The following is a 17,712-nucleotide window of genomic DNA, read 5'->3' as shown; positions in this document are numbered from 1 at the left end:
ATCCTGTTCCTGGCGGTGAAAACCGCCAGGAACAGGATGGCGGTAAGGGGGTCGGAATCCCCATGGCGGCGCTGCTTGAGGATTCCCTGGGCCAGGGGTAAACTGGCGGGAAACCGCCGGTTGCCCTTTTCTGACCGCGGCTTTACCGCCGCGGTCAGAATGGCCAAGGAAGCACCGCCAGCCTGTTGGCGATGCTTCCGTCATTTTAGCCCTGGCGGTCGCCGACCGCCAGGGTTAGAATGAACCCCAAAGTGTGGCATGCCAGCAGGATGCCTTTGTGCAAAGCAGGAATGAAGTTCGAGGTTGTTAGGAATAATTATGATTGGTTCAGTGCTGAAGTTAATGCTGCGGATTTACAGACCAGCATTGAGGAGGAGAGGAGGTGATCAAGTGAGGGAGACGTTGCTCACGAATTTTACTTAGCAGGGTTATTGCAAAACGTTATCTCCATAGTTGACATTAATTCCAGGGTTGGTGTCTCTCATTGTGTCAACAGGGACAATGTTAAAAAGCCTTTGCTAGGTCAGGGAGGAGAATAACTAAACATTCATCCTTGAATGTTTTTTCTGTACTATTACTTATTCAATGAGTGCACATCTTGTCTTTGTATAAGGTTTTTATTATTATTGTATTTTAAGTGTTATTATTGTTTTTATTATTGTTTAGATGGGGATGTGTTGTGTTCTTGGAGCGTTTTCCGCCTTCAATGTTCCGGACTCTGGCTTTGATATATGGTTGAAGTGAGTTTGGTCGGGAAGGTGGAGCACTGTGCTGGTGATGTTCTGAGCTTGACTACCGCAAATAAACATCTCTTGTCCAGTACACTCGGATCAGTGTTTATATATTAAAAAGGACACAACATCTGACACAGGAAAATGTGCGAGACCTCTACTCGGTCTGCTTTTTACGCACAGAGGTGGACCATGAGTCCAGGGTCTGCTCGGAGTGCAAGACTGTGCACCCAAAGGCCACCCATGAATGAACCATGAAGCTCCGGGCCGCTTAGCATGCAACTCCGCTTCAGGTCACAGTTGTGAGAAAGGTCCTGGGACTGCTCTCGGAGTCCCTTGTGCCAGTCATCATCGCAGTCCAGGACTTCTACAAGTAAGTCACCCAAGAAAAAGTAATAGAAGTTTAAACGTTCTTTGACTTCTCCTCGCTGGTCCAAGTCATCGGACTAGGCGCTGAACATGGCAAAACTAGGCCCAGCTCTCATGTCATCTTTAAGGGACCTGGGTCCGCACTATGCTTCCCCAACTTTTACCGGAACCAGAGTGACCCCCACCAAACTATGTCAATTCTACGAGCCCATGTACTTCTCTTTTGGGTGTCTGGACCCTTCTGGGGCTCTTTCGGGCTCATGGGTCTGGAAGGGACCCGACTGGATTTTTGCCAGCAGGTTCACCCTCGGCTCCAGTTAGACCCTCCTTATTCGTTAGTGGATCTGGATTGGCACGGCTGCAACTTTGCGACTTCCTCTGGGGTCCATTCCGCATCGATCCCAGCGCCGCCTACTCCCATTTGCAGCACTGCCGCCAATGCGATTCCTGACTTTGATACGAAGCCGGACCAGTGTTGTATGATACCGGTGCCAGCTGGACCCAGGCAGTCTGATTGGTGATAAAGCTTTATTTTCCTGAAAGGCCCCATGAGGAGCACGATTGGAGGTGATATGAAGATCGCTACTTTTATCCTTAACCCCTAGAGGAGTCTATGGCCAGTGATAACTGGTTTGAGATGCTGGCTGATACCAGTGGTCTGGATACCTCAACAAACACTGGTCTCCTCATTCCTCCCACAATGGCTACGGAGGAAGGGCCTCCTTTGCGATAGTGGTCAGGAGGGCAGCTGAGGTCTTGGACTCTACACTGCCCATGGTGGAAGTCAAAACTAACATTTTGACACAGGAACTTCAACCTGGGGTATCCTGCTCAGAGCCCTTATTCACCTTTAATGAACCCCTCACTGATGTCCTGCTCAGGCCTGGGCCCAGCCTTTCAAAGGCACTCCTGTGCATGGGACCATCGCCTGCTGCCATTGCCTAGCTCCCGACGATCCAGCCTTTTGCACCCAGCACCCTACCCTTCAGAGCCTGGTAGTCCAGGCCTCCTTGCCCAAGAGTAACCCTGGTGGGTTCCCTACCACACCACCAGAAAAGGAATCCTAGAGCCTGGATACATTTGGAAGGTAATTTTTTCTTCAACCAGCCTTGCACCATGGTTTGTGAACACCACATACTTATTGGGCAGATCTTCCCATACAGGATTAAGTTGTGCAAGCAGAACCTAGGATCGCGGAGGAGGCCTGAGCCATACTCTCCCAAGCTGGTGCTGATGGTAGAGGCACAGCAAAGTTTACTATTAGCTCCGGATTTTATATCCACCGACTCTTTGAGCACAGCTATTAATTCTATGCTGACGCCACGCCTAGCTGAGGACAACTGACTTTTGGGGGGATGTCCACGCATCCCTCATTGACCTTCCTTCTTTGGAGACAAGGCGGATTCAACACTTTAGTGCAGTGGTTCCCAATCCGTGCGCTGCGGCACCCTGGTGCGCAGTCAAAACTAGCCACAGGCGCCATGCATCAAGCACACAGTTTGGTTTGGAAATCACATGTTAAACAAACACATAGCACATCAGTGTCCATCAATATGGCTTACAGTTTCAGTACTGACACCGCATAGTCGAAATACTGTTCTGCAACAGCTTGTTACTCAATTTACTTACTTTATCCAGAGTCTTAATTGTGGCAAAGATTGATGCATATTAACTTCGTCATTTAACAGCAATGGAAAAGGTTGTTGTATAAGCTTGCCGGTCAAACTTACATTTCCCTAGAGCACTCTTGACCAGCAATAGCTTCTTTTGTGTCTCTGACATTTGTTAGCCGAGCAAACGAGCCCAGGTATTTCAGATTAGTTCAGCATTTAAATAAACAAGATTTCTGGGAGCACCCAGATTAAAAAAAAATCTGTGGCAAGGCACAGTTAACACAAACACCCTGCTAAAATACAAAGTAGAAGTAAAGCATGTACTTTTTCATTTCACTTCTTTCTTTTCTTGGGAAGCTAAGTGATTTTCCCAGAATCACATGAGTCCAGTGGCCAGGGTCAGGATTCGACACAGGTCTATAAATGTTCGATCTTCCTGTTTCATATTACAGCATTAAAGATTCTAATATCAACCTCTCACTTCAAAAGTACTTTAAAAAAAACAAAAAAAACAATATAACATATTTTACCACTGTCAATTTTTACTAAGCGCTGCCATGAATTCCACAGACTCTACTGAGAGTATGGAATGGTAACTTCAGGCCTCAGAATACAGAGGCGCATAATGTGAGCTGTCTCTTGGAAGGATCCGTTTATTTTTGTTCACTTCTGAAACACTGCTGAGCATTTAATAGCCGCAGGGGAAGCTTTGCTTTTCTAGTAAGACTTATATACTGATTTAAGGAAACGTTATCCAGCACAATACATGCTGGATAACGCCAACCACTTAGTTAATCAAATATTGTGCAACTGGCAGCGCTGTAAAAATATTTTTAACCTGTGGTCCTTCAGCGTCCCCTGCTGCTGTACAGCAGCATAGTACCTGCTGCAGAAAGCTTAACTGTGCTGACTCGCTATTGTCGTGAAATTGTGTAATGATTGTAATCAACGTAAATGTGTTAACCGAACTGGAAAAAATACATTTCTGTGTCGCTGTTATATGGGAGCGGGCTCCTTTGGACTTCTTTTCAGGGATATTGTGGGTTCATGACATGCTCTTGTGCTTGCTCTCGGAGACTGACTGAGGCAGACCTCAACCGGGGCTCCTCCGGAAGTAAAAGGCCTAGTGACCCAGGTCTCATACCTTCCTCATGTCCTCCTTCTGTTTTGTTCCAGCGGGTCCCGCGAGCCCTGAGAGGCGGGTAAGTTGGTGCACGTTTCCTATGTATCTTGTACCCAAGACAGACACAGAGCACAGAGGTGCTGTAAACCAAGGCTGGGCAAGCAGAAGTGTTTAGTCTTGCAGCGCCCCCGGTTGCTGCTCTTTCACTGGACACTGACTCACTGCAGTAAACTCGCAGGTATCCTGGCTTATCTGCCACAAACATGATGCTCTCTTAATTGTCTTTCTCAAGGTGCACAATAACTCTCAGCTTACCTTGCAAGATCTACAACGAGTATCTCCGGCTCCTCGCTTAAATTCAAATACATTTGATGGGAGGCATATCAAGGGCTCCTCCATCAAGCAGAATTGAACACTGTTGTGCTTTTATACTGAAAAAGTTTGAAAAGCTCTTCTTATTGTTCACGCTTTCCAGCATGTTATAAGTCAGGGTCAGTAGTTCTGTGGGATAATGGCAGGCCCAGGGTAGATATTCAACTCGAGCCAGCTACCAGTCTTGTCTGGCTTGCTCATTTGTAGCTGGAAGGAGGATAACACTGCTGGGGTCCCACAGCACTTGGGGCAAGGCAGGGGACTCAGTGCCATGGTGACAGTACTGACAGGGCACTGCTGGTAGAAAGGTGAGTCCTGAGTCAAAGACATGGTGCTTGAGGAAGCTAACATTCCTGCGGTCCTATGGGGTGACACTGCAGGAAGAGGTTGTGGCGTAGGCTCTCATTATTCCAATGAGACTACTGGATTTGAGCGGCAGAATCGCCTGCGGTGTGGGAGACTGAGTCTGACCCACTACAGGTGACACCTTTCGGCCCAATCTGGGTTTTGCTCCAGCTAACTAGCAATGCCTCATTTCGACCCAAGAGGGATGATTGGGCAGCCAAGCGCATGACGCAATTGACTCTTCAGGGAAATGGTGGTCACTCAGATTGCATCCGTTTCTCTCATTTACATTAGTCTCACATATACAAGGACAAACAGAAGCAGTATATGTTTCAATAAGGTTTTAATGAAGCAACTGCATCTTAGATAATAAAGCATGTACTGCAATAACCAGGATGATATAGCACGACAGAATTAAAATTGTGACAAGGAGAGTGGAGCATAAAAATAACGCTACCATATTGTCACTGCAATCAGCACAGTCATTCCTACCTAGGCTAACTTAGAGCACAGCATGTTAAGCTTTAGTTTTGCCCTTCAGGTTCCCCTGGGAAGACATCATCCCTCATACCTGGGCAAGAGGCCTGAAGTCTGCATAAGCAGCTGTAGCGAAGTGTTCAGCAATCAGTATACAGTCGTGGTCATCTGGCTGGAATCTCCCTCTCACTTGTATGGGACGAAGAAGTGTTTTTATAATAAAACAGCTGGTGTTCAGATAAAATGTCCCTAAGTAAAGATGTGTATGTTTCTATGAATACCAGAGACAAAGCGTTACCATGTTTACGGGCAACCTATCTTACTGCAGCCTTGTGAAAAGCACAGAGTGAAACACAGTGCTGGCCTAGGCAAGGAACAGCTAGATAGAAACAAATTAAACAAGACCGCAAATGTAGCTATTGCTAACTAAAACAAAGCTGAAAAAAATATATCTAGGTTAAAGTGCACAGCGGCAGGCCTAGTTTGCTAAAATAATGTGCACGGAGCTATAACTAAAATGGCTACACAACAGGGCACTGCTGGAGAAAGGTCATATTAGTTGAAAGTGTCCTCTGCTCCAGGCATTCTACACCACAAGCAATGTCTGCCCTCATTCAGAACTGGATGTTCAGCACTTATCTGAAGCTCAGCCGCACAATATTTGGGAACAACTGCTTTACCATTTTAAGGATAGCAGGGCCACCGCTAGGTTGTTGGGGCTCACCATGGCCCATCGACAACTGCAGTCCACCTTCCACTCCTTCCATGGCCATGGTAGGGCTACCAGCTGCGTCCTTTCATCCCTACCCATCATGGCCAACAGGAGCCAAAGTCCTTTCGTGTCTGCGGATGCAGCTCCCACAAACCTCGTGGGAACCAGGCCAGAGGTCTACCCAGTCCGCTTCCCACCAGGCTACCTCATTTTCCTTTAATATGCTCTTACATCACAGCCACTGGTTGGTGGCCGGACACAGAACCACCTGCCACAATGGTGGGCAATAACGTTGGACAAATGGGTGCTTCACATTATTCAGCGGTGTTATGCCCTGCTTTTTCAAGAGACCCCGAAACTTTTGCCACCGTCCTCTGAACAGCTAACAAACTACTTGCGACCTTTCTCTCTTGCGACAAGATGTACAGGCTCTTCTGGCCAAAAGAACTATTGAATGGGTGCCTCCATCAGACATAGGTTGCTATTTCTGCTACTTTCTGGTGCATAAAAAGGATGGAAGCCTCCATCTTATTCTAGACCTTTGCCCTGTCAACTACTTCCTGAAAAAGAAAAATCTCAATATGCTCACTCTGGCACGGGTTCCTTCTGCCTAGGTTCCTTGAGACTGGATGGTAGCACTGGACTTGCAGAACTCTAACTTACATATTCCCGTCCTGTCATCCCACCTGTGGTTCATGGTAGGTCAGGAGCATTTCAAATTCGCAATGCTTCCCTTCGGGTTTACCAGTGCCCCTTGGGTGTTCACAAAGGTGATAGCGGTGGTTGCAGACCATCTGTGGAGGTTTGGGATTTCAGTCTTCCCCTACCGCAAAGACTGCCTATTGAATTCAAGCTCACCCTAGGCAGTCATCTCCCACCTCCAGACTATGGTGGACCTCCTGCATTTGCTGGGGTTCTGTGTCAGCATTCTGAAGTCATACCTGGCTCCCTCTCAGAAGCTCCCTTTAATCTGAGCCGTTCTTGACACAGTGCTTTGTAATTATCCTCAGGGCAGTGAGTGCAGGATATTCAGATTATGACACTGATGTTTCAGCCTCTGTCCTGGATTTCTATGTGACTGGTTCTGAGGCTGTTTTGTGTCATGGCCTCTAGCATCCTGCTGGTAAAACATGCTCATTGGCATATGCAGGCTCTGTAGTGGGACTTGACGTTCCAATGGTCTCAGCACTAGAAGAATCTCTTTGTCATGGTCCAGATGTAGGAGGGAACTGCAAGAGATCTGCAGTGGTGGTTGACAAACCAAGAGTGATCAGTGCAAACAACTTTCCCTTCCCCACCCAGGGCTCACAGTAGTGACAGATTGATCTTTTATGGGTTGGGGTGGCCCTCTGGTAGAGGTGGAGATCAGAAGACTGATTCCTGGTGGAGTCTCAGCTCTATATCAACCTGTTGGAGCTGAGAGTGATACCATTGCCATTGAAAGCCTTCCTTCCAACCATTAAGGTAATGTTAGTTCAGGTACAACATTACCTCCATGTGGTACTGCAACAAAGAGGGCGAAGTGGGCTCTTGGATCCTGTGCCAGCAGGTTCTGCACCTGTGGACGTGGCTGGAACGTCAGGACATCTTCCTGGTCGTGCAGCATCTAGCAGGCTCCTTAAACGCCTAGGTGGACAAACTCGGCCAGTGATGCCTTGCAGAACATAAATGCCATTTGCCGATGGTAAAAGGTCTCTTCCACAACTCTGGAGAACTTTGGTTAGATCTATTCGGAACTGCTGAGAATATGCAATGTCAGAAGTTCTGCGCGCTGGAGTTTCCAATGTAGCTTTTGCGTGGAGACACATTTCATCTTGAGTGGAACTCAGGCCACCTTTACTCTGAAACCACTCCTGATCTGAGTTTACAAGAGGATCAGGACTGACTGGGCTCAAGTAATCCTTGTGGCTCCAATTGGGCACAGAGAGTATGGTATCCTGAACTCCTAAGCATGATCATCTGTCCTCTGTTCAGGCTACCCACTCAGGAGGACCTCCTGTTGCAGCAACAGGGCACAGTTCTCCACCCAAGTCTGCACAGTCATGCATGGAGATTGAGCAGACACAGTTGAGTATTTGTCCTTCCTCCCTTAGTGTGTGATGTCATCTTGGTAGCCAGACATCCCTTAATGGGAAAACAGTATACACTTGCTGATGGGATAAAGTTGTGGTTTGGTATTTTGTAAAACAAGTTGACCCTCTGCCTGCACCTATGTCTGAAGTTTTGTTTTTGTTCTCTCGCAACCCTGGCAAGGTCTTGCTTTTGGCACAGTGGGTACCTTTCAGTCATCTTGGCTTTCTTGTGGTTGCCAAATCCACCTTTGCTGTTCAAGTCACTTGTTGTGACACATTTCCTGAAAGGCTTACAACAATTATACACCGACACCTTTCATAAAGCCTTGATAGGACCTTAATTTAGTTCTTACATTTATGATGTGCTCCCCTTTGAGCCCATGCACAGCTGCCCTCCTAGACTGTTTTGGTGGTGAGAAGCTGTTCTTGCGGCGATTACATCTGCCAGGAGAATTAGTGAGTAGCAGGTGCTCTCATTCAACTACCTTCTTTCTACACAAACTAGTCCTTACCATTACCAAAGGTAAATATCTTGTACATTAATGCCATTCAGAAACCTAGGTACATGTATAAAACCCAATGTCTGTCGTCATATCCAATATAGGCGTTCTCAGTAGATAAGTTCTGACCTCAGAAACTTTATGCTTTTTTAAGAAATCAGCTTTTCTTTTTACTTGAAAGGATCTAAAAAGCACACAAAACAAACTAGCGAACAACAACCAATCCCACCGTAGCTCTGTCAAAGAGCAACCTATCACAGCGCAGCTCTTTCAGCAACCACCAAATGACTGCGAGCTTCATGGTGACGTCCCACCAATCCCAGCGTGACTCCCTAGGAGACTAACCACTCACAGTGCAACTTCTGCATGAATGAGAAAAACAATTGCAAAGCCTTTCTCAATGCATGTATGCAAAATATACCTTGTCTGCTAAACCTAAAATAAGAAAAAGTACGTACGTTAGGGGAAGACAAACCTTCCAAAGAATAGTAACAAGAACAACACCCTTCGCAGCACTGTTTAAACCGCATTTCACACTAGGCAGATCCCCGTCTAGCTGTAATATACTCTTGCTAATGCACTTACTCTTGTGCACCTAGGATCAAAGAACATCAACCTAAATTAAGCAGACAACCCTGAAAAACAAGCTTGTTAATTCAGAAACCCATATTTATGTATATGTGGTGCCTTCCTTCACGCACTACCTTATGCAGATAGGTAAAACCACAATATCTCAAGATTGGATTTCAACAAATCCAAAAAACAATCTGTAAGAAAACAATAATTTATAAACAAAATCACAAATAAGAATAATAAATCAAAACAGCAAGGATCAAACCAACAATTGAACCTAGACTCCACATCACATAACCAAACATTTCACATGTAGCATAGTAGTCCATCACACAGACTCAAAACTCCAAAACACCCTGTAAACACATCTGCTTCACTCTCAGTCAACAGCAAATCAGACTTCTCTGCAAAATCGTCACTGTCTTAACAGACAGGGCAAAAGGGATTCCAATAAGAACGTCAAGCTCCAAAATTCCAGGGGTAGCAGAAATGACATCACATGCCTTTGACACCCATAGACATCACAGGAAGTGGCATCATATGGTCTTTGATGTCTTCCCGGCAGTAATGCCACGTGATCTTTGATGCTCATGATGTCACAGGAAGTACATCACTAAAGGTATAAATTCTACAATTAGAGCAACATTAATAAAATAGATATACAGCTCATACCTTTATCATAGCATCCCATGTCTCTTCCATTCCCCATCTGTACCTCTCACAGCTCTGCCACAGGATCCCTCTCACCCCTTTTAGCAGCTATCTTGTTTTCGCCATCCTTCTCCATCTTCCACCAACCTATACATTTTCATGTCGTATTCATCTGTTTAACAATTTTTCCACACCATCCCGTGATGTGTTCTCCTCAGTTCACCTCTAAACCACACTTTCATAACCAACTTTCTCTTTCTTAGTCTCACATTTCTATTATCTGTTCTCTCCCACTACTAGTTATCATTACTATTGTTCTCATATGTTCCCTCATATCTCCCTCTTATTCTCTCAACTCTGTATCAGACAGATCCTCTCACTTCTTTCTCTGCACACACTTCACTCCGATTTGGAGTCTGTTACTTGCAACTTTATCACTGTAATTTCCTGAAATTTCTCTCTCCATATTTCATGTTCACCTACAATTTATCATTTTCCCTCCCAACTCTACCTCTCTTATCGCCACCCCCTGCTCAGTTAGACCCCTACCCACCTCTAAACCCGAAAACACTCTCACCACCCGATATCCGCCCCACCTCTAAACCGAGAAAACACCCCCCAATACCCCTACCCACCCAACCCCAAAATATATATGAAGAGAGAAACTTACTTTACATATTTACATACACTTACCTTGCGATGTAAAGGCATATGTTGTAAAGGAAAATCCATAGTAAAGATTTGTGTTGTAAAGGCATTGAGTGGTAATGGATGTGTTATAAAGGCTGTTTCCCTTCTCTGACATCAGTCTTATATTCCATCTTACTCTTTTAGGCCGCTTGTCCGGTAACTCCCTTCTTCCCTCCACCTTTCCTAGTTTTCATCTCAGCTCACTCTTGCTGCTGTTTCATCTCACACAACTCTAAGAAGTTAAAAGCTTGACATCCGCAAAAGACACTGTGGTCTGGGGAAAGAAGTCAGCCAGGATGCCTCACCATCTCATGGACACCCTGCTGAATGATCATGGTTTGGTGCACTTAATGCACCCCCACACACATCAAAGGCAAGTCATAGATTCGGGGTATTATGACGATGGCTCCCTGCACTTCAGGATTACAGATACCTAGTATATGGGTAGATCGTTGAGGTGGAGGGGGTATAATTTCTGGGCATCACGAGGTTTAGACTGAGGATACCTTTAAAAATGAGAAATCACACAGAAAGCAGGAATATCACACGTTAGTCCCTTGCAGTTTCCCAATCCTATACAAAATTTCACCCAGTAATTTCAGTTATCAGTGGCTGACATTTCTGAGTCAAATGCACAGGCTCTGTGGTGTTACCATGGATCCTGTAACCCCAATTAGGCCGGTAACTTCTGCTACATAAGGATTACCATTGGACGTGCAATGAGGTCCTCGGAGAATTGTCTTGCTGCAATTTTGGTCATCTCCCGGCAGCAGAGAAATGCAAGTGGGTTTTGGCCACACCTCAGAAAGATTGTATACCTTCATTGGAAGAACACACAGCATGGGAGTCTATCCAGCCTTCCCTGTCTCGTGCTTCATAAAGTGTTCTTGCTTTTGCAGCAAAAGGGCAACAGTAAACAGTGGTAACCAGCACATTGGGGGCATCTGTGGAGATGCTTGTTACGCCTTTGCATGACAACATAATTTGAATTAATTAGTTTGTCTATTGTGTTTCAGTGTTTATTTTACAAAGTTTGAAGTTTATTAAACAGTCTAATAAATTAAAATGTTCTATTTGGGATGCTTCACTGGAAAGTAAACAGGACTCATTAGTGCCCTGCTTTCTTTCTGTCCCTGGCACTTCTTTTGCATCTCAGGGGTTGCATGGGGAGTGCCAGGGTTCGCAGTCTTGCTCAAAAGTACCTCAATTGGTATTCCTGTCCCCCAAAAGGCGTGTCCCTCAAAGGTGGAATTTCCAGTTGAGTAAAACAGGAGCATTGTTTTACAATCATGAAGCCTTAGGGCGTACATTTTGCGCTGTATAATTATTTTACTAGCTCGTTAAGGGGTGCGTGGCATCTGAAGACTGCAGGCTGCCACAGAGGCCACAAGAAAGTCCCCGCTGTTGTGGACATTCTGTTTTTCTTCCCCCTTTAATTTTTTGAAGAAATCCTTACCAGCTCAGTTCATAAAGCAGTTACAGTTTTTTAAAAAAAGTTCCTCCTCACAACTTCTCACACCTGAGTGTTTCATTGCCACTGAAAAGGCCCTGATTGTGGCTTGAGTTTAGCAGATTTCCTGTGTGGAATTCACACCACTCAATCATGAGTAGGCTGTTGTTTCCACATCTGGATTTATCACATGCTGTAACAACAAACCATATTTTACCAGATAGAAAATCCTGCAAGTAAAACCTCTGAAAAGTACTGCCTTGCAGCCTGGAACTATTTCCCAGGCTCACCTAACACTAAGCAAAGTGTGGAGGAAGAATGTAATGTCTACCACAAGCCAACATCTTCCTTTTCCCCTCCTACCCTTCCCATCATCTCATCACCCCACACTGTTATATGTATGTGTTAACCCTCTCTGAATAGGAAATACTGTGCAGAATTCTGCCCTGTGATTCTGGGTTGTTCTCCATTTCAAGGGATCTAACTCAGAATGGCATGGTATTAGTGAGGTGTTACCACATGACACTGGAATTTACGGGTGCAGAGTTTGCTCCCTAACGTTACTAGGAACTCCGAGTTGGGGCTTAAGTGTCATAAATAAGGCATTGAAATGTCACAAATGTATACAATCAAGCTAACAGATCACTTGGCAGCTATGTAATGGTGTTGTGGGAACATAATCACACATTGGTTTACAACTACTAAATTAAACAAAAAGTAAAATGAAGTCGCTTACTGGGGCTTCACTGCTGTGATTCCTGGCAAGTTGCACAGATGCTTTGTTCAACAAATGTGCAGGTCACACCCCACACGATAGCTGGGGTCCAGCAACACTGGGAAGCAGGACAGATCAGTCGAGAAGCACACCAAAATCCACAGCCTGTAGGCCAAGCAGACTCATACTTGGTAGAGGTTGGAGCCCGGAAGCCTCAAAAGGTGTTAGCCCTTCCAACAAGTTGAAAAATCTAAATTTTTCAATTTTCCTCTGGTCCCCAGCTGTCTAAGGAAGCTGCTAATTTAATGAGAGAGCAACAGAAAGTGCCTGTTCCTCGATTCCTGTTGCTTTCTTTGCAGCCTCTGAGAAGAGGGGTAGCAAAGGAAGTGCCAGGGGATGGAAGGGGCTAGCCAGGGGGTCGCAGCTGCGACCTGTAGCGACCTCTAAATGACATCTATGGGTTAAAAAGAAACCTAAAGGGGTCTCTTAGCAAAAGGAGGTGCTCTTTAACATGCAACAGTCCTCTGCTACCAAGATTTGTGGGAGCAAAACTGTACTGCAAAATTTACCCCATTCAGTGCTCCTAAAGTTATTGGATTGGAAATCATGTTAAACCTCACTGCAGAGACACAGTGCCTCATGAAGCTAAGGCATCTACTCAAGCATCAAATCAGAAGAGTGAAACAGTTCAAAAAGTAGTGGATCCCACTCTAACTGAATTCTAGATCAATAAAAAGTTAAAGGGTGTTATTACAATATCTTAAAATAGGCTATACAGTGTAAATGCCAGGAAGACTCTCAGATGCAAACTTATACAAATTCAGTAAAATCAGAAAATCAGAGATTATTCTAAACACCAAATGAACAGCACAATCAGGAAACAGATAGGCAGTATCTCTAGTTACATCAAGGAAAGCTCAAAAATCTGACTCACTCCCAAAATCAAGGGGTTTTATACACCATTCTTGGATATATTAACAAGACTGCAGGCTCATCACAGTAAAAGAAAAAGCATAATTTCTTTAGCAAATCAAAAAACAAGAAAAATCAACATCATTACAATAGCACAAGCACTCTCCCATTTTTCTTTTATAATTATTTAACACCATCTATGCTAATGTCATCCAGAGATGTTCCAACAAATATGAAATATGTAGCAATAAGACTTTCTCCAAACAGAGTGAAGGAACAGAAAACATCAATACATGTTTCAATTGCAATTATGATAATTCAGTCTATATGTGTAGAATCATATATGAGAATGCATAGTACACATTATTATTGATGCACAAAAATATAAACCCGAAAATGTTTTCCACATGAGTGAGGTGTTTGACTTTATCAGGAATTAGTCTTTAAAGGTTTACTAAATGTTCCTTATAGCAAAAACATGTGAATCTCTGAAACATGTTGGTACTAGAGAACTATAGTTACAGGTAAGAAAATACTTTTTCGTCCACCCTCGCTTCAAAGAGACCAGATACCTCCTGAGAGACATTCGAACTGCAGTAAGTGGGAGGTCGACAGGAGTGCCTGGTGGAGATGTCTGTTGGTGAGACATCCCTCTCAATTGCCCTCAGGTGTGGTGATATTGTTTGGATTCTGTTAAGAGCAATTCCAGAACTTTGGGAAAAGGTCATTTGTGCAGCCAATTAGTCATCAAAGACCCCTTTATAAGTGTTTGATGAAGCACTGAAGTGGAAGAAGGCCCCTAAATAGTTATGCTACCAAAAGAAAATGTTTAATTTCAGTAAAGATGGGGATAATAAGGCTTGCTCCATTGTCCATGTAAATTAAGTTGTGAAGTATCAATATGTGTGTGACGTGCTTTACCCACAAAGTTCTAAGCAGTAGGCCCACAAGGCAAGCCCTTTCATGCCAGAGCCTCCAACCACCTTCTCCACCGACTTCAGACCATCCAGAACGCCGCAGCTAGACTCATCCTGAACCTCCCATGTCACACACTCATTCCACACCTCGGAGAACTCCACTTGTTACAGATTCACAAACATTGCCAATTTAAACTCCTCACTAATGCATATAAGGCACTACACACCACAGGACCAGCATACCTCAGTTGCCACCTTCACTTCCACCAACCCACCAGACACCTACACTCAGCCTCCCTCTATCTCGCACACACACACCCTATCCCCAAAAGCAGACCAGGAGACCTAACCTTCTATATCGCACCCAAAACATGAAACGACCTCCCTCTACACATAAGGGCCTCTTCCTCACTTCTTGAATTCTTCAAGAAGCTGAAGACATGGCTCTTCAACTAACCCCTACCCAACGACCTACACACCATCTCCAGCACCTGCACACCCCCGGGTGAGGAGCTGCGCCTTACCATTCCATCTACCTAACAGAAGGCTGTCACAGAGCGGGAACAGTCACAAAGATAAGGGTTTGGGGTTCGTTTTTAGGTTCCCAGATAAGAGATACCCAGTGATCAGATCTAGAACATCTCCCTGAAACCTTTGAACTCTGCCCTCAACCTTACCTGCCTTAAAAAGCGGTTCTTGGTTTACTTCTACGACGGCTCTGTTGGGCTCAGAGAAAATGTTATCGCTTTTGGGACAATAGTGTATCCCAGGTCAGAAATGTTCCTCTTACACGTGTTTTGTATTCCCCATTGCAGTTAACAAACAGATCAATGATAAAGAGAGAGTGGCGGCTGCCATGGAGAACCCGAACCTGAGAGAAATCGTGGAGAACTGCGTCAGAGAGCCCGAATAACCGCGGCGGAGTCTCATCGCCAGGGGGCAGTTTTCCCCACCCCCGGAGCTGGGAAGAATCCGTATCTGGTCTGCCAGAACCTCCAGCGTGAAGGCCCGTGGCTGCAGATTTCACCTTTCGAGACTGTCCGAGTCCAGAAGCGAGATGTGCTTCCTGTGTTTGTGTGAGGAGGTCCGCGCGCACCGCACGGGCTCTGAACAGCGCAGCGAGGGCCTGCCTCACACATTTTATTTTTTTGATACTTTTGTAGATCTGTTTGAAAGTTTGCACAGCTCCTTTTCAACAGATCCTGACTAACAGTGCTGCCAGTTCTCAGGGAATGTCTTTAATTAAAACAGTTTCAAGGAGCACTGAGAAGACTTGATAGTTCTTGCATTGGTGGATAGTTGTTTGTGCGGTTTCCTGCATCGGATGTATGATCCCGCTAAAGCTGCCCTTGTCAGCATAGACCATTGCTTTACAAAGCTCTTCCGATCACCTGTTGCACCACCTTGGGTGCCCCATCTTTGTAAATGACTGTTAAGTTATATGTGAACAGAGAACCCTTTACCTGTTTCCTCGCTGGTTGTTGCAGTTTATGGGCTTTTGAAAAGTGTCCTGAATAGAAGGTGCCGTTTATAACTCTTGGTGACCTACATATCCAAGCGCCTCCCCCCTGCCAGACACCTGGCTGTGCATGTTGATAAGCCAGGGTGTTTGTTATGCATCAAGGGTGCATCTCTGCTTCTCTGTCCCTTTCTCGAGTCGCGCTGAGTAGTATTGCATGTCCCAATGAGACAGATATGACTAGGATGGACTTTTTGGGGGGGAACTCCCAGGAAAAATTGAAAGCTTGTGTGGAGAAACCCATTCACATCCAACTAGAAATCTTGGCGAATGTACCTTGCCAAGATCCGGAAGCCTCGCGTGAGAAAACTAGAAATTCGTGTGGGGAACCTTGGGAAATGCGGTATGAAAATTCATGTGGGAAACCTCGATTTGTTTTGGGTTTCTGACCTGAGTTTTTCTTTGATTAACTGCACGAGAGGTAATCTGTCCCGTAGAGGCACACTGTAGGTAATTTGTCTGAACCGTGGGACATTTGGGGAGGGTGGGGGAAGGGTGGAGGGGCTGGAGTACTTTCTGTTCCTCCAGCTCGGTATTCTTAGAAAAACGCACTGTAAGTTCTGAGTAGGAAACGGAATAAGGTATTTGTGGATTCAGGGACTGAACAGCATACTGAACAAAAATTCCTAAATTTGCGTTAATATGTTACAGACGTTCCTGGCGATGCTTACATGTTTTTTGTACAATTATTTTGTTTGTATTACTTTTATAAAAGCAGCCACTAGATGGCAGAATTATGCAACGCTGGTACATCTAACTTCTTCAAGCAACAGCCCAGCTCTCTAGGCAGCTCGCTGAACATTTACTTCATGTTTACGGAACAGATGCGTCAGTGGTGAAGTGTATCAGCCGCCACGCGATCTTCCCTTTATCGAATCTGAAATAGATAATAGGAGGAACCATAAACATTATGTGAGCAGGGGAATTCTGAAATGGACTGTACCATATAGAGCGGTCCATCCTATCTGAACTTAATTGAGAGTTCGGTAGGGCGTGCTCTCTCTGCATTACGCTCTGGTGTGTCTTATAAATGATAAATAATCCCCGTAATAGTTTGTCACATAAGCTCCCTGTCATGTGTGCATCAACCTCTGGCCTTGGTGAGGGGCTGGTGTTAGTTGAATCATCTGTCGCGATATCTCTTTATACTAAATTCAGATAGTCTTAAGGCGAGCACTTTGGACACTGCTGAGTGCCTATAAAACTATTTTTATATTAATAGATTTTATTTTGAAGTGATTGTGTTGCTACAAAACACGCAGGGTTACAGAAGCCGGGATCGATGACTACATAATATATTGTGAGGACGTTCCTCGTACGTAAAACATTCTTTGCGGGCTTTAATAATTGAATGTTTATGTAAAACGGCCTAAATGCCTATGCGTTGTCTAAAATATTGAACCAGAATAAAAGACGTTTTAAAAACAGTTTCAAGTGTCTTCATAGCATAACTTGGTAACTATGTCTTTGTTTTAGCCAAGACGTCCCTGGGAAGACGGAAGTGAGCTTGTTCCTGGCTGGATAACCAATAGGCACAACACGTGCTATGGATGTTGAATGGAATGTGTTTGAGAGGGTGATGACCCTACTTGCCACACGTGTTGTCTTTTTATTTTAAACGTACTTGCCTGGTTTACGGTGTGGTTCTCAAGGGCCAGAATATGGTGTCTAGTAATAGGGGTTGATCGTTCCAGGCCCTTGTTTAGTAGACGGGCAATCGAGAAGCATTTGGAGCGCATTTGCTATCTTTCCATGCTTATTTTCTGTACAAAGGACCCCAGAAAATGTCCTATGGTGGTCAGGTTCTTGGGGCTACCCCAGGAGGATATTGGATTGCTTAAAAAAGGGAGTACAAATGGTCACATAGTTAACCCAAGTCAAGACCAGCAGGTACGCAGAGATGGTTCTCTCAGCTTTGGATAGGCATACGCTTACACGTGCTACTCCTGGTCTGGTGTCCTGGGCTATAAC

The 17,712-nt window shown here is 44.9% G+C and overlaps 1 protein-coding gene across 1 annotated transcript in view; it reads left to right on the top strand.

Annotated features, from left to right (window-relative positions):
- CIAO2A (cytosolic iron-sulfur assembly component 2A) overlaps nt 1-17,168 on the top strand; it is an 84,842-nt gene extending 67,674 nt beyond the window's left edge. Inside the window, exon 5 of the mRNA XM_069222952.1 lies at nt 15,038-17,168. Coding sequence (XP_069079053.1) covers nt 15,038-15,135 — 98 coding nt within the window. The 3' untranslated portion in view covers nt 15,136-17,168. The remainder of the gene's footprint in view (nt 1-15,037) is intronic.
- Nucleotides 17,169-17,712: the final 544 nt, after the last annotated feature.

This window comes from Pleurodeles waltl, chromosome 3_1 (assembly GCF_031143425.1).
Source record: "Pleurodeles waltl isolate 20211129_DDA chromosome 3_1, aPleWal1.hap1.20221129, whole genome shotgun sequence".
Classification (NCBI taxonomy): domain Eukaryota; kingdom Metazoa; phylum Chordata; class Amphibia; order Caudata; family Salamandridae; genus Pleurodeles; species Pleurodeles waltl.
Note: the sequence above shows the minus strand (reverse complement) of the source record. Positions and strands in the feature narration are given on the sequence as shown.